We start from the raw sequence: 17,898 nt of genomic DNA on the forward strand, positions 1-17,898 counted from the left end.
GCTACATACTAGCAATAACCAGCACGGAGAAATATTAGCAGTGTTTACTGAGCATGCAAGGAAAATGCTCCTGCTCCACACAAACCCTATGGGAACTTAAACCACAAGGAAACCTCCACCCTTCTTTCTGGACAAAGGAGATTTTCTTAGATGGCATGGGTGACTCACATCCAACAGAAACATGAAATGTACAGACATCAATAGCTGCATTTCCAAAACGACAGACAAGTAACATTTCTAATTTTATCGTTCCACCACAAAAATGAAGTTCGTTTTTTAGAACGACTTTGAGTCTGAAAAGCCACCTATATAAAGAAAACTACATCTGACATTTTAAAGTTCTCACATGAAAACATCAGGCAAGCAGCTAACTAAAAATGAACCAAGAGACCACAGGTTTGTTTTACCTTCACTGTGACCCAGGAGAAGTAAGGAAAGTCCAGAATAAAAAGGTAGAGTCTAGCCAGATTTCTACCATCTAAAACTGAATAGAACTGATATACTAAATTATACCTTGATGTTCCAAAACATATGCCAGATGTCAAAAAGACCATTTTTTAAAACTTCCTACTAGCCCCAATTCACAGCAAGTAAACTTTAAGTTAAAATGCAGCACTGAAATTCACAATTCACTTTCTTACAGGCAGGTCTATACTTCTGCCTATGATTATACTGGGAGTAAAAGAGAAATCAGCAATATTCTGCACTTGTTTCATATCAACTCTTACTTGCCTTTGGCCAACAGGCAAATGATATTTTCAAGACCCATTCCCAATGCAGTCCTTCAATTATTAAGATAGCTTTTCATTTTCTTGGCTACTCTCCATGCCTCAGGTTTCTTACTCTAAAATAGAGTCCAGAATATGTTGGGAATTACTATATTATGAAAGCCAAAAGCAATCTAATTTCTTTAACCTCCTAGGTACGATACCAATCGTCCTTTCACCTTTTAGAAATCACCACCACAGAGAGTGGCATCTTTTCCCTTCATTACAGCCCTATCAACTTGGCCATTCTTCTGCCACTGAACAAGCATTAGGAAGACAGAGGCGTATTTTTTTTTACCATATTATTGGCCCAAGCAATCAGATGGCCTCTCCACTTCACACTCCTTATGTTCCCTTCCCCTTCATGCAGAACAACGGACTTCCATCTGTTCATCCATGACCGTTCAAACAGTAGCAGCTAGGGACAAAGAGCATAAACAAAGAATCTTAAAAACTGAAAATCATGTATCAGGTTCTTTACTTATTAGTTTTACCTATCCTTGTGACCAAATAACAAACAAGTCACTCTCGACATCTTTAATGTAACTTATAGTAGAATATTATTTGTACCCTGGAAAGAATTCCTAGCACATCATATTCTCCCCAGGACGTTGTTTAAAATGGATGAGTGCTGAAGTTACTACAAGGCCAAGCCACAGGGTGGCACCAACACACCAAGATTCATGGAAAATAACACACATTAGTTAATCAAAAGATTTGTATCACAAAAGTTCTTCAAATGATTGTCCGGGAACTAATTTATTTCGTAAATCGGGAAATCAAAACCTCTTAAGTTTTTCACTGAAAATAAGATATTAGTCACAGATTAAACTGTAATAGAAGCAGTCTATGTTTTTCATTTAACTCAAATAACTGAACGACTTTTGAACAGCAATTCACATCACAAAATAAGAAAAATTGGAATTAAGCTTCTTTAGAAATTTCATAGTATTTAGGGTCTTTATTTTAAAGGGAAGATTCCATCATTCAAAAAACCTGCTGGATAAATTTTAATATAAAATATAACTGGTCAAAAACCTCTAAGATTAATGAAGATGTAATTCTGGGAAGTCATACATTATTAAGAACACTATAAATATTTTTCTTGATATATTCCCTTTAAATCCTTTAAGAAAAGACATTTATACAGTATATAACTTAAGGCACACAATCCTGAAACACATGTTTACCCTTTAAAAGCAAATGCTGACAACAGATTCCATGACAGAATTATTAAAATTCCTACCACTACAAGCAATTTCAGTCTACCTTAGTATATTTTATGTCCTCTACCCACCCCAAAAGAGACAGGGGAAACAGGTAACAGGGGAAAGAGAGTAATTCACATTTTATTTGTATTTCCTGTATATCTTTCTCAATAGTTAGACTAACACAGGCAGAGGAAGCACAAAATAAAATCCCTAAAATTAAATATGATGTCCATCATCACAAGTAAGCAAAGTACAGTTACTTTAAAATGCTATAACAATTTGAAGTTGTGTGACTTCACAACTTCCACAGGGAGACTGGAGGCAGGGATTCTTCTGATCATACCTAGCCCCATCTTCCCATTAAGATATATCCTATATATTCTCAGAGACCTTCTAACCCACCCTGTCCTCTCCCATCCCAGGTTCCAACTCAGAAGTCACTACTAATATGCCTCCCTACCCCCCACTTAGAGGCCTTCGGGAGTGTCCCCTGACTGTGATTCAGCCTCTTTCTGCCATTTGCAGAGAACAGAGCTAGGGAAGCTCCTGTGTCAGCCCAAATGCAGAGGGATGATGAATGTGTTCAATATTTTGAAAGGGCAGGTTCAAAATCTAGGAAAGGGGGAGAAAGGCTGAGCATACAGTTCCTGCTACAGAGAAGATTATGCCCCACTAACGACAGGCAGCTAAAAACAATTCTTTTTATTTATTTATTTTTGAGATGGAGTCTCGCTCTGTTACCCAGGCTGGAGTGCGGTGGCACCATTTTGGCTCACTGCAACCTCCACCTCCCGGGTTCTAGTGATTCTCCTACTTCAGCGTCCTGAGTAGCTGGGATTACAGGTGTGCACCACCATGGCTGGCTAACTTCTGTACGTTTAGTAGAGACGGGGTTTCACCATGTTGGCCAGGCTGGTCTTGAACTCCTGACCTCAGGTGATCCACCGGTCTTGGCCTCCCAAAGTGCTGGGATTACAGGTGTGAGCAACCATGCCCGGCCACAACAATTAAACATGATGAACTGATAAGATCAAAATGCCTATCTTCTATCTGTGGCCTGGATCTGATGGAGGTGATCGTACGAAATGGGCAAAGCACAGTGAGTGCTCAATAACCACCTGCTGCAATGAAGGGTTGGCTGGATGGCCAGGAGAACAGCATGGTGGGACACAGCATCAAATTCCTCTCCCTCACCAATTCCCACCTAGAAATGACCAATGCAGTACTAAGAGGAGAAACTCTGCACCTGTGTTGAAAAAGTTAAATACGCTCCAAATTTTAAGCTAAAAATTCTGTAAAATATGCTAATAGTAAGACCCCAGTGAAGGCCATGATTTAACTCATTCCCCCAGTAAAAGCCTGCCTGGGAAGTAGTTGGTCAGGCAGGTCCTAGAATGCTACAACACCCCCTATACTCAGTGTAATGGGGCAGGAACAAAGGGGAGTGGCCAGTCTCACTCTGAAACACAAAAGGTTGGGTCCCCAAGCATGCAGCCAGCACTGTAGCTGTCCCAGGTGGGAAGGAAAGCAGGCACTCTGACAAGAGGCAGGCACCTATGGAAAAATCCTGCATTTGAAAATAACACAAATTACCCAGGGAGTAATCCCCAACTTGTGACTCCATATGAATAAGACGACATTGAAAAAAACAAAGTAACTTAAAAGTAAGATCTAATTCTTATCATCATAATTCTCATGTAACAGCAAAATTAAGAAATTAATAACAAAGAACAAGAGAAAGAACAAAACAAAACAAAAATGATACAAAAAATTTTCTCAATCTTTGGGTAAAAGATGAATTCCTATGGTAACCAGAGTACTTTGAAAAATGAGAAAACAAATACTATAAACCTAAACTTTATGGGATAGAAAGTTGTAGAAAACGGAAAATCTAGATTTAAAAGTTAATAATGAACATGACAAGTCGCTACACAACAAAACAAAAACATTTCATTGAGGGATACAAAAGGAGAACTCAATAAACAGAAAGGCACATTATATTCATGGATAGAAAGACTCCAGTTCTCACTAAAGAGTTTAAGTCTCATTAAATTAACCTATAATTTTAATGCAAGTCCAAAGAAAATCCCAAAGGGATTATTTCTAGAAATTCCAAAAATGCTAAAAATTCACTTAAAAAAATAAGAATTTTTTTTTATCAAGTAATTTAGGGGAAGGAATGGATTTGTCCCGATAGTAAAAACATTTTATAAAATCAACACTCAAAACAGTACAGCAATGTTTCTAGAACTGACAGATGAAGGAAAAAGAATGAACTGATAAAGATGAATCAAAATGACATGGTCAGGAATGGGTATGTGGGGTGGGGGGTACAGCGGAGTGTGTACAGAGAAAGAGGTATCTTCAAACTACTGAGCTGTGATCTTGGACACCAGCTTTCTGGAGGATCGTTTGGCATCATGGACTCAAAGCTTTAAAAAAACCATGACACCAGGAGGTTGCTACCTAGAAACTTACGCTAAGAAATGATCAGACGACTTAGTAAAGATGCATGTAAAGCTATTTATAACAACCAGAAATGGACTAACAACTGAGGAATGACGGAGCATAATACGGTGGAGCACACACGATGAGTATGTATCCATTATTAAATTATTTTATGCATGTATCTTCATTAACACAAAAACCTATGAGGGCATATTAAATAAAAAAGTAGATTACAATTACAGTATTCAATACAATGTCCTTAAAATGTGAATGTGTATCCACATATATTATAAAATCTAAAAGATACATAATGAAGTAATCCTAATTCTATAAATGAGTGCTGAAATTTTATATTATTTCTATGTTATAATTATTCTGCACTAAATATATGAATATTTTTATAATGTTAATACAGTAATGGGAATGAAAATCCATTCTCTTATTTTTAGAATCAGGAAAATTTAGGGGAATAGTTAAAATGAAACAACAAAGCAATATCAAAACTTCACTGGAGATTGGGTGCAGTGGCTCATGCCTGTAATCCCAGCACTTTGGGAGGGCGAAGTGGGTGGATCACCTGAGGTCGGGAGTTTGAGACCGGCCTGACCAACATGGTGAAACCCCGTCTCTACTAAAAATTCAAAAAAAATTAGCCAGGCATAGTGGCCGGCACCTGTAATCCCAGCTACTCAGGGGGTTGAGGCAGGAGAATCGCTTGAACCTGGGAGGAGGAGGTTGCAGTGAGCCAACATTGTGCCATTGCACTCCAGCCTGGCAAACAAGAGCAAAACTCTGTCTCAAAAAAAAAAAAAAAATTCACTGGAACTTAAAGAAGTAATGTTTGAGGCATACTGAACATGTATTAGAATGAATTTACATAAACTGTATATACTTTTCAAATAAAACATTAACTTCTTCAGAAAACTGTTAATTAAATCTTATTGCAGTTCCCACCAAAATGTAAGCTCACTCCAATGGACCCTTTCTATACACTCTGTGTGCTTCGAGCTACGGGAAAAGTAGAGGTGGCTGAACTCTGGCCTCCTTCTGTCTCCTACTCTACTTCCCAAAACAAGAAACGAAAAACTTCCAGCAGAGGGGAGGAGGCAAAGGAAGGACAGAAGAATTCTGAATCCAGGCCATCTCAGGATTGATTCCCAAAAATCTTGTGGACCCTGCTCTGACATGTAATCAAAAGAGCAAAGAAGCTTCTCCCAGTGATTATTTCTACAATGCAGACAGGCACATGCCATTCTATGCAGCTGATGTGTGCTCAAAAACGGAGGGGAATAAAAAATTAACCTCTGTAAATGAAACAAATTTTAACTAATTAACATTACAAGTTTTGACAGGATTCACGTTATTTTCTTACGTTTTTCAAATAGCCTAAGTCCCTATCACTTTATATTTTGTGGATAAAAAATAAGAAAATATCTGTAAATAAAGCAGGTCATCATAAACATACTAAGGAAAGTGATTATTTAGGAGAATTCTTTTGTAAGTCAAATAATTTCCCCCCAATTTGTTGGTTCTGTATATGTTTTATGGTCACATTGGTTTTCTCACTGCATAACTAACTCTATTAAATCTTGTGCACTGAGATTGGCGTGTTTACCTTGCATTTCCCCAACCAGTGTGCTGGGGAAAAGATCATATCTTATACTTTGCTAGACACACAGGCATAATAAATATTAAATATTAAGTAGACTATCCTAGTCTACTAGTCTTAATTCTTTCCTTCTCTGACCATATACACAATGCATTTGCTACAGGGGGAGCTATGCAATTTCCCAAAACCTTTGTTACTCAGCCTATCTTTACAGTTAGTAATATTCCTAAAGTATTTTGAACATATTAGAATCTACTCTAATCTCAAAAATTTAAAGAACCCAATGACTAATTCATACAATCAACACAGCCTTGCTTTTAGAAAGAGCTCACTTCTATGGATCCCATATCCAGGCACGTAATGTCACTGTATTTCCCTTCGCTCAAGGCCAGCAGATAGAATTTGTGCACAACTTGTCAAAAATTTGAAAGTTGCTTTTAAGGTTAGCCTTCCTCTCTTAGGTTTAAGTAATTGCAGCTCCTTTATTTCAGAGACACGAACTGATCGCACATTTGGCCTGAACGGTAATTTCTGAAATGTGTCTGCAAGCCTGCAGAAGGCTCTCTGGATTGCCACAGCGCCTACTTCTCCATGCTCTCTGGCACCTGGCCTGCTTCTCTCCTCGATGTTACCAGCCTGGCCCCGTCGAACATTTATTTCTGCCTTTCCTCTCCACTCTACTTTATTCTTTACTCATGAGTCCACTTTTCCTATCCTACATAGTATAAAACCTTAAATGCTCGCTAATAATTACGGAGTCATTTCTATACCTCTGAAACTCTCATACAGGATTCGCTTTGATTTGACATAGAGTTTCATAAGTGGACAATGGCCAAATGATCCACTCTCCATTGGCTTTTTTATCCTAATCTCCATGAATTTCAAGCAGAAACATATTTTCTGATAGGAATGCCAAGGGAAGCTTTGCTTTGGTGATTTAAGAAAAGATGAACTCCTTTTCTTACAAACATTCTATACTAATTTAACTACCACAAAACTATTTGCCTGTACTTCACTGACAGTTAATAATACCCATTTTTTCCTTCCAGTCATAAAACTGACCACAGACCTACTGAGCACGAATGTTCTACAAAGCATTTTATGGGGTAAGCCATTGAAAAAAACTACCCTTAAAAGCAGCTGGTTAATTTATTTGGTTCATCTTCCATACCCTGTAATGTTGAATTGTCATTATCACAATACTAAGAGCAATTTAAGCTCAATGGGAGCTAAGTACATAGAGAGGAAAAGCTGTTTCCAAGAGGTCTATTTTTTTGTTGGAGAAAGTATTTTAGGGCTTTATTTCCCATAAATCCACATTCTGGCAGTCAGCACTCTCAGTACTTATATTTCAATATGAGCCCTCACATCCTCAGCAATATACTTTATTCTCCTCTGTTTTGTGCTGATAAATCTATCTAGTGTTTTCCTACTCTACAGAGCGCTATAAGGACACGGAGCCCAGAATCTCCCACATGTGTGGCAAGATTCCTATCGGGCTGTAATGAAGTCCCCGATTCTGGTCACCTAACGTCCATCATTACTTGTCACTCACTCTTCCCTGATGGAGTTGAAAAGAGTATGGTTGGCCCTGTTTTAATCATCTTGTAATCTTTCAAGTTGATAAATCACTTGGCTCCTTCAGGTTCCCTAAATACTGACCACACTGCTAGCTTTGAGACAGACAAGAAAGTGGGCAAGATTCAGCAGGGGCTTCAGTCCAGGGTCAAGGCTTAGATACCACGTGTGTTCCTACAGGGAGAACCAAGGGGCTTAAAGAAAACAAATATTTCACAAACGAGAACCTGCGCTAGGTCAGGAAGGTGTGGAAGATCCAGGTAATAAAATAGAGAAATAGATAAAAGTAAAACCCAACAAAAAAAACTGTTTCAATAAAAATAAACAAAGGCATAACAATGGGAACATCCTGTTACAAAAGGATTTAAATATTCAAGATTAGAAAAGATCATGAGCAAAATTTTAAAAGTCAAGAAGGCAAGTGAGAAAAATATGAGTGTGGAGAAGACCTAGGATGGTGGCTGGCTACTGATGGCAGATGGGGTCTTGAATCCTGAAGGAGGCAGGAATGACCAGGAATCCATGTGGAGCAGGTAAGTGTCTTTGTCTTGCTTCGTGCTTAGGCTTAGTGCCAAAGTTTCAAACATGCAGCTTTTCTAAACACCATCAACAGCTCTACTATGTCCATCAAGATACAACATAAACATGTGGGAAGAAAAAGAGAACTTCCAAAATATATTATTGCCTTAACTTCAGTGGTTATTTTCTGAACAAGTTATAATGCTTCAATCTCCTTTATCTGAATTTAACATGTTTAAAACAAGTTCAGTACGGACAAAATGCTGGTACCATAGAAAACTTGTGTGCCCAAGGGTTCCTAGAGCCAACTCAAATGGCACTTGCTTACAAACAATATTTTAGTAAACACCATTCCCATGCAACACAGACTTTTTTTTTTTTTACTTGTTTTTTAATTTCAGGGGTTTATGTGCAGGTTTGTTACATAGGTAAACTAGTGTCACAGGGGTTTGTTGTACAGATTATTTTGTCACCCAGGTATTAAGCCTAGTATCCATTAGTTATTTTTCCTGATCCTCTCCCTCCTCCCATCCTCCATCCTCCAATAGGCCCCAGTGTGTGTTGTTCCCCTCTATGTATCCATGTGTTCTCATCATTTAGCTCCCACTTACAAGTGAGAACGTGTGGTATTTGGTTTTCTGTTCCTGCATTAGCAACACAGGCTTTGGACAGGCCCTTGCAGTTAATTCTGTGAAACCTATATAGACAGACCAATGCTTTGAAATTTAAAAAATACTATATCAACACAAGGTAACAATCAATTCAGCAACCAAGAAATCTAAGCTAAAGGTTCCATGAGAACAAAATAAGTTAAACAACGGAGGTCCCATTTAGGAGCAGCTTTCTTTGCATTAAAAAACCAGAGATGACAGCTAGATCTACCTACCCACCTATGCAGTATCTACCTACACACCTATGTGGGTTTGGCAATCAAGCCAGCATGTGAGGTAGGCCCCTATTTAAACTACTAATCTGCAGTTTCTGCAAATGCAAGCACATAATTACAAGTGTGATTTCAGAAACGACTAGGACACTTTCTAAGTAATTTTACCACTTAAAAAAAAAATCTTCCATATGGATTCCACAAATTTAATAGAGCTGGCTGTTCATACCAAACACCTTGAGTCTGTTTTTCAGTTTGCAGTTATCCGAGGATACATTTCCCGGGGCTGGGCTCAAGGTCAAACACCCTCATCATCAGGGTAGAGATAACACAAAAGTCATCCACTGGGTGATTAAACTTGAATTAATGTTCTGTGCAATGAACAAATATCTCTAACTTTACCTATAATCTCAATCATTGATGACTGGTGAAAATCCTTGCACAGTGAGCATATCAAAAAGAAATGTAAAATTGCTAAGTCTTGAATAATGTAGACAGTTACCTGAAAACATGGGTTTATGTATTTGAACAAGCCCTTCACACAATTCAAAGTAAAACAGGACAGGCACAGTGGCTTCAGGACTTTAGGAGGCCGAGGCAGGCAGATCACAAGGTCAAGAGATGGAGACCATCCTGGCCAACATGGTGAAGCTCCGTCTCTACTAAAAATACAAAAATTAGCTGGGCATGGTGGTGTGCACCCGTAGCCCCAGCTACTCGGGAGGCTGAGGCAGAAGAATCACTTGAACCTGGGAGGCAGAGGTTGCAGTGAGCCGAGATCATGCCACTGCACTCCAGCCTGGCAACAGAGTGAGACTCAGTCTCAAAAAAAAAAAAAAAAAAAACCTAAACTAAAAAAAAAACAAAACAAAAACAAAGTAAGCCCAAAAGTTGGGGAAAAAAAAAAAATCAAGACACTATCTGCAGAAGAAATGGAGTCAAATGAACCCAATTTTGAGCATTATAATCCACTTTCTTACCATCTCTATGAAAAACTGGCATTAACTGGACACACCGGTCAGCACTGATAGCTTTCACAGAAGTGGCAGAACTGACGGTTTTGGGGCAGACTCACATCTACGGGGTAATATATGTTCATCCTCTCTACACACTTCAGGGTCTAAAGTCTCATTTAGACTCCTATATAATGCCTCCCTGGGAACAAGAATAATTATTCCAGATTTGGCCAAAATTGGAGAAAAGGCTGCAGGCTATTCAGTAAGCAGCAATAATTTGTGCTCAAACTGACAGTAAATATCAATTGGACAGCCTTCATTGTCCTGGCTTCTATGGTAATATTAAAAGCTGCCCTAAGCAAAGAATACAATCAGACAAATCACAAAGGAAGATACAGAAGTTGCTAATAAATAAAAATGTTCAAAATCACTAACAATTCAAATATATTACAAAATAGAAAAATGGAGTATCTTTATATATCAGATTGGCAATGAGCATGTGGTAAAATAGGTACTCACACATAGCTGATATAAACTTGTATAAGTTTTCTGGAATACAATTTTACCTGGCAACACATATTAAATGCCTAAAAAATAATCATAACCTTTGATTCAGTAATTCTAATCCTAAGAATCAATGATAGGAAAACATTCAGAGGAATACATGAAAGCCCAAAGATTCCAAGCTTCACCACATCATGATTTATGACAGCCAAACACTGGGTATAACCTAAAGGTCCAAAGACAGAACAGTTAAGAAAATCAAATAGATCCATAAGATACAATAGTATGCAACTATTCAATAACACTGAGCCAAGAATAGACGTCAATAATGTAGGGAATTTCATATGATGTACAATCATAAGTTAAAAACAAGATCTAAAATAATTGAGAGTACCCTATACATTCTTTTGCTTTTTGTTATTATAAAAATAATGTATGCTTACTACAAAAAAGTAAATAAAAGTCAATGAAGGTCAGAAAGAACATTCATAATCCTGCCCAGACACAAACATTGTTAATAATTTGGTGTACAGCCTTCCATGAATATATCTACATACATAATTTTATTTCTACAAAAAAGGATAATCAAACCATACATATATTTTAGAAAAGAATCTCAACAGAAGCAATCTATCAAATGTTGAGAATTTTATTTATTCCAACTGAGAAAGAGAAAAGCTGACATCCAGAAGCTAGCCTGGCACCCACAGCAGGGCCCTGATGTTCTGCTTATGAATATAAACAATTTCACAGAAAACCAGTATCAGCCGAGGCCACTCCATGACCGTGAAGGCCCAGGACAGAAGCAAGACCACTCCATAATCACGTCTGAACGCAAACCAGACATGAACATTTTCCAAGTCGTGGCAATGACCAAACACCTTCCACTTTGGCTAAAATGACAGACTGCTGCTTCTTTACCAGTTATGACTTTGGCTTTGGCTTAGCCTTTTCTCCTTCTAGATAAGATTTATTAAAATGCCCAGCTGTAGAATTACTCATACTGCACGACAGCATCCAATCTAGAGCAAAGCCCTGATGCCTTAAACCTCCCCGAAATCACCTCATACCAGCCTAAATCCTACAATTCTTCTAACATCTTCCTAAAACCATATGGGGTGCTCCTGGTGATCTTTGGCCGCAGGACACTGACACAGCTAATTCACTATTTTTAGACAGTTAGCTTGCACCAATTTTCACTGTTACAAATATCAAGAAAATTGGCTGAAATTGAGTTACAAAATTAAAAGGAAAACAAACAACTGTACAGGCTGAGGGGGATCCAAAAAGCTTACAGACAAATAAAGTATTGTAAATTTACCCCATAGTGTTGTATGTGAACATATAAACACACTCATTTCCTATCAAACCACTTTTCTGACTAATGGTCTTATTAACTATATTCTACCTACACCATCTTACCTGTATGCTTTTGGAAGCCTACCACCATTTCTGAAATCAAGATCCTGTGTACACACGGCACCTAACATGAAGCACGACACAAAGTTGTACTCAGGAAGCAGATTCAAACCAAATACTCCTAGGAAATGACTGATTTAGTTTGCACCGTGACACCAACTAACAATGACTGCAGTTGTGACCCCTTGCTTTATACAGCCTTATCTTAAAGCAAAAGAGAGAAAGAGAAACTCTTAGTGTTAAAGAATCAGCTGAGGTTAAATCCCACAAGAAAATCTAATGAACATCTCTGAACTGGCAATGACACTTGCGGTCATTCCCCAAAATACTTAAGAATATGCACAGGACTCTCCATACGCAAAAGAAGGTATTATCAGCAAGGAGCAAAATATGGTTTGACTACTCCAGGAAGAGAGATGGTAGTTTTAACATCCGAGTTCAGGGGAAAGCTACAATCAGTACAGAAATATTATATGAAAAAGTTAGCTGAACTCATTAAAGAAAAAAGTATATTTTTAACAGGCATTTGATGAATATGAGACAATGGGAATCATAAAGGAAAATGAAGTTGCTATGGATCCAACTCTCCCACCCCGACCACTGTAGATACCATTCAAATACTCTAGGAGTCCTACATATTGACATCAGAAAAGCAATCAACAATGAAGAACATCTGTTTTTCAGACTGAAAACGATTTTTATTTAAGTGTTATATTTCTATTTTTAGCCTCAGATAGCTTAGCATACATAGGAAAACTCACCAAAAAATACTTTAATAGAGCTGTTTTATTGCTTCATTTTTAATACCTAAAAAAATGCTTGTGAAGGTTACATATGTGTTTTACTTCCTATTAATCAATGGTTTTTAATCAATTTTGGTACACTGATGACAGCATGAAATAAATTTCTAGGAATGGAACTACAACTTACAACACAGTACCTAGAAGAAATAAAGGTATGTATTTACAATGCCTCAACATGCAACCATTAGATTGGTGGCTGCCTGTGGTGTAATTGTGAATTAATTAGGAAGCCTTAATTTTAATTCTTAAAAATGTTCAGACGATTCACTTGAAAACTACAATGGTAAGTAATGTGGAAGGAAGTTTCAGGTAGAAGGCTACAATCAAGCATCTGACAACTTGCGGAAATATTATCCTAGAGATCCAAACACTGGACAGGAGACAGAGAGGAACTGCTAATGTCAAAATCCTTCTAGCCATCAAAACCCCAGGTCCAATCTGACCCAAAGATGAACAAACACATTAGGAAGCACCCCTACACTTCATCTTTAGGGATGGCAGTGGTAAGAAAAGGCTCACCAGATTATCCAGATTCTAAAAAGATTTGTAGCCAGGGGACTGGGAGCTATGTGGAGATGTTGGCCAAAAGGGCACAGACTTTCAGTTCTAACATGAATAAATTCTGGGGATCTAATGTACACGATGGTTACTATATTCAATAATGCTATATTAAATACTTAAAATTTACTAATGGATTGTAAGTATTCTCATCACACAAAAAAATGGTAACTATGTGAGGCAACTGATAATGTTAATTAGCTTGAATATGGCAATCATTTCACAACAAATACTAAATACATTTGGTATATATCAAATTATCATTGTAACTTAAATATCTATAATTTGGTTGGGCGTGGTGGCTCATGCCTGTAAACCTAGCACTTTGGGAGGCCAAGGCAGGCGGATCACAAGGTCAGGAGTTCGAGACCAGACTGGCCAACATAGTGAAACCCAGTCTCTACTAAAAATACACACACACACTATATATATATATGAAATTTTAATTTGTCAATTATACCTCAATTAAGCTAGAAAAAGATAAAAATAATGTTGATAACAAGGGCAAAAGAAATAAAATTTAAAAATAATCTTAATAATAATTTTTTAAATATTTACAGTTTCATAAAAAGCTTCCCGTATTGACTCCTCTTTGAAAAAGGATTCAAAATCCAATTTATTATTTGCAGATCACTGCTGGAAGCTTACAGAAGCTGGTTGACACTACCATCTCTGTCCTTCAGGTAAAATTTGCCATTTCAAATTTTCCTCATTTCATTCACTCTGGTCCTTTCCTTGTTTGCTGACTGACATTTTACAGCTTACAAAGCAACTTGTCCCTGCGGCCAGGTCCCCTCATTCTATCCCACCATAACGCCAAACAGTTGACTATCTCATTTCTAAAAGTGAACTCCACAGAAAAAGGCATCACGACAATTTAATGACTTGTCAAAGTAGTAGAACCAGTTATTATAAAGTGTATTTCAGAGTTCAAAGGTAAAGGTCCTATGAAGCTAAAGTTTACCTGCTGAGAGGGAAAGCTGGACAATTAAAAAAAAAAAAAAAACTCCAGACAAGATTCACTTGGCAGATTTATTTCTAAAATAGAAACTTCATTTGCCATGCTCCTGTATTAGAATTCTTGCTACGTAAGAAGGTTACACTTACAAAAAAAATTCATTGGTTCACATGTTTGAAAGCTCTCTCCAATGGCACTTTTAAGACATGTGCTTTCTCTTTTCTTTCTTTTTTCAAGATGGAAAGAAAACAGAATTTGGAATAAGCTTTTTATGCTCATGTGTCAAGCACTGGAGTCCATAAATCCAGCTACTGCATTCAACTACTAAGAAGATACCTTGAAAACCTAAAATAAAAGTTTATGCCAGACAGAACTATAGCCTCCTAGTCCTAGTCCCTGGTGGATAAGGAGCTACCTCTAAACACCTAAGGAGGAGAACTTTAAAAAGGAAATATCTGTCAAACTACAGTTTCAGGTTTTCTTCTGCTACATTGCTATGTTCTGCAGTACTATTTTGAAAAGTATGTTCTAATTACTTTAATAATTTTTATAGGAATCAAAAATTGTAATAAGATTAAACAACTATTAAATATTAATAGACATCTCTCTCAAATTTTCTTATGACTTCATGAATATCTCATAGTGGTCCTCTACTTTTCTACTTAGTTCTTCTAGTCTCTGTGCCACTTTAACCCATTGTTTGTAGAAGGTGGCATATAATTCCAAGGATTTATTTGGCTGTCAGTCTAGAGATCAGTGTTCTTAAGGGTTAAGAATGTCTTTATTCCACATTACACCTTCATTTGGCTAGTCTTTGCTCCAATTTTTTGAAGATTAAATTATTTCTTAAAGGCAGAAAGTCATAACCTCCAGTTATCTGATATATGTCTTTATTCTCTTTTCCCTCGATGTGATCTGCCACCTGTTCTCAACAGAGGAGGGATCTTGGTATCTATGACATATGATTATTGCAAGGTTATAACCATTTGCTAAATGTTGGGCTTTTCAAAATTGTTCTGCCTAGTTTATGCTGCTAGTTTAAAATTGCAGCTGAAAGGATTTGAGTAGCTACTGAGCCAATGTAGTTGTTTATCTCATTTGTCAAAGATATAAACCTCTAAAACTCAGTTACAAAAAGAGCAGCTCCTCCTAAAAATTTGCGAACACTTTCAAAATGAAAGTGATCATTTCACAATAGTCCTCCTTTCTTAATGTCACCTTCTACATGCCTTTAGTTTTTAACATCAAAGATATATTTCTTAATGAAATTAGAAAAACACATCCTAACATACCTCAACTAAATAAATCTATTTCAAAACAAAACACACTAATGTCAAAAGCATGTAGCATCAGTAATCTTTACGAGTATATACCACACAACATGTAGAAAAAGGAAATTCTCTGGAGATTTCTGCAAATCACACCAGGATGATACATGTTTTAAAAATCTCCATTTAACCATATGCAAACAGATCATTATAATTTATCAAGTAAATGGTACTTTTTACTACTTACTAAATACATATTTCCATGGTAAAATTTAATGGATCCAAATAAATCAAAGTTTGTATGTTACAAGTCATTAATTTGTGGACACAGTTACGTGTTTCTAAAGCCTTTAACATAAGTAAAATAAATTATAATGGCTTTTTAAATAAATTATTCTAAATCATAAACTATTATCACACTTTTAAAAGACTTGTTTTGTCATACACACACACACACCCCTCCATCTAGATAGATAGATAGACAGATCTCATATACATATCTTCTTTAGTAAGTGGAAATAACTTGTTTGTATTACCTTAGGGTGCTTTAATCGTACTGGGAATAAAAACAGGTTTTCCTTAAAGAATGATGATATATAAAATGACTTTTTAAAGGGAAAGAACCCCAAACCAAAGTTTTAAGAGTACATAGTCTTTGACTTACGATTATTTGACTTAACAATTTTTCAACTTTATGATGGAACCCATACAATGACTCATTTTTCACTTTCAGCTTTCAATAAATTACATTATATATTCAATACTTTATTATAAAATAGGCTTTGTGCTAAATGATTTTGCTTAACTGTAGTGTTCTGACTACAATTAAGGTAGGCCAGGCTAAGATGTAATGTTCAGTAGGTTAGGTATATTAAATGCATTTTTGACTTAATGATATTTTCAACTTACAATAGGTTTATTGGGACAACCCCAACTGTAAACTGAGGAGCATCTGTAGTTCAAGTATCATCCCATAACTAATTACAGAAAAATTAGTGGCTTTGAAACCTAAAAGGGACACTGGCATAAAGATAGCTATATAGACTGGTAAAATTCAGAGTCCAGAAATAAACCCTAACATTTATGGTTAACCAATTTTCCACAAAGGGCCCAAGACAATGGGAAAGGAATAGTCTTTGCAACAATGATGCTGGGTCAACTGGATATTCACATGCAAAAGAATACATTTGGACTCCTGTCTCACATCATACACAACAATGAACTCAAAATATGTTATACACCTAATTTAAGAGTAAAAAATACAAAAGTCTTAAAAGAAACAGGCATTAATCTTCATGACCTTGGAAAAGGCAACAGAAAATGATCTCTTAGATACAACACCAATAGCACAAGTATCAAAAAAAATTAAGATAAATGTGACTTTATTAAAGTTACAAACTTCTGTGCCTCAAAGGATACCATCAACAACTCGTAGGCTGGGAAAAAATATTTGCGAATCATGTATCTAATAAGGAATATCTGCCAAGAATTTATTTTTTAAAGTTTACAACTCTATAATAATAATTTAAAAAACCCAATTAAAAAATGAGCGAAGAATCTGAATAAACATTTTTCCAAGGAAGATATGCAAATGGCCAATAAGCACAGGAAAAGATGGTCAACATCATCAGTCATTAGATGCAAGTCAAAACCACAATGAGGTATTACTAACACACACCAGAGTGATTATAATCAAAAAGAGAAAATAGAATGAACATTGGTGAGAATGTAGACAATTAAAACCCTCATATATTTCTGATGAGAATGTAAAATGGAACTATCACTTTGGGAAACAGTTTGGCAACTCTTCAAAATGTCCAACATAGAGTTACCATATGATTCAACAATTCCATACTCAAGAGAAATGAAAACACATAGCCACAAAAAGCCGTACAAAACTGTTCATAGCAGCATTATTCATAATAGCCAAAAAGTAGAAACAATCCAAATGTCAATCAAGTGATACACGGATGAATAAAACATCATAGATCTATACAATGAAATATTATTTGGACATAAAAAGGAATGAAAAATGGATACATGCCACAACACTGATGTGCCTAGAAAAATAAGGAAAGAAACTAGACAAAAAGGCCATATATTACACGATTCCATTTGCATGAAATAACCAGAATAGGAAAACTTATAGAGAAAGAAAATAGATTAGTGGTTGCCTATGGATGAGAGGAGGGGAGGAAGGAAGATGGGGAATGACTGCTAATGGGTACGAGGTTTCTTTTTGGGGTGATGAAAGTGTTCTAAAGTTAGATTATGTTGATGGTTGCAAAGCACTGTAAATATATTTAAAACCATTAAACAGCACACTGTCATCTGGTGAACCTCATGGTATGCAAATTATGTACCAATAAAGCTATTTTAAAACATCTCAAAAATAGATGACTTAATACCAATTACTT

At 36.5% G+C, this 17,898-nt stretch overlaps 1 protein-coding gene across 1 annotated transcript in view; it reads right to left on the reverse strand.

Moving 5' to 3' along the window:
• The window catches only part of VPS41 (VPS41 subunit of HOPS complex), a 186,927-nt gene that overhangs the window by 70,281 nt on the left and 98,748 nt on the right, over window positions 1-17,898 (reverse strand). The window contains exon 8 of the mRNA XM_021935859.2: window positions 1,066-1,185. Coding sequence (XP_021791551.2) covers window positions 1,066-1,185 — 120 coding nt within the window. The remainder of the gene's footprint in view (window positions 1-1,065; window positions 1,186-17,898) is intronic.

Source organism: Papio anubis, chromosome 4, assembly GCF_008728515.1.
Source record: "Papio anubis isolate 15944 chromosome 4, Panubis1.0, whole genome shotgun sequence".
Lineage (NCBI taxonomy): Eukaryota > Metazoa > Chordata > Mammalia > Primates > Cercopithecidae > Papio > Papio anubis.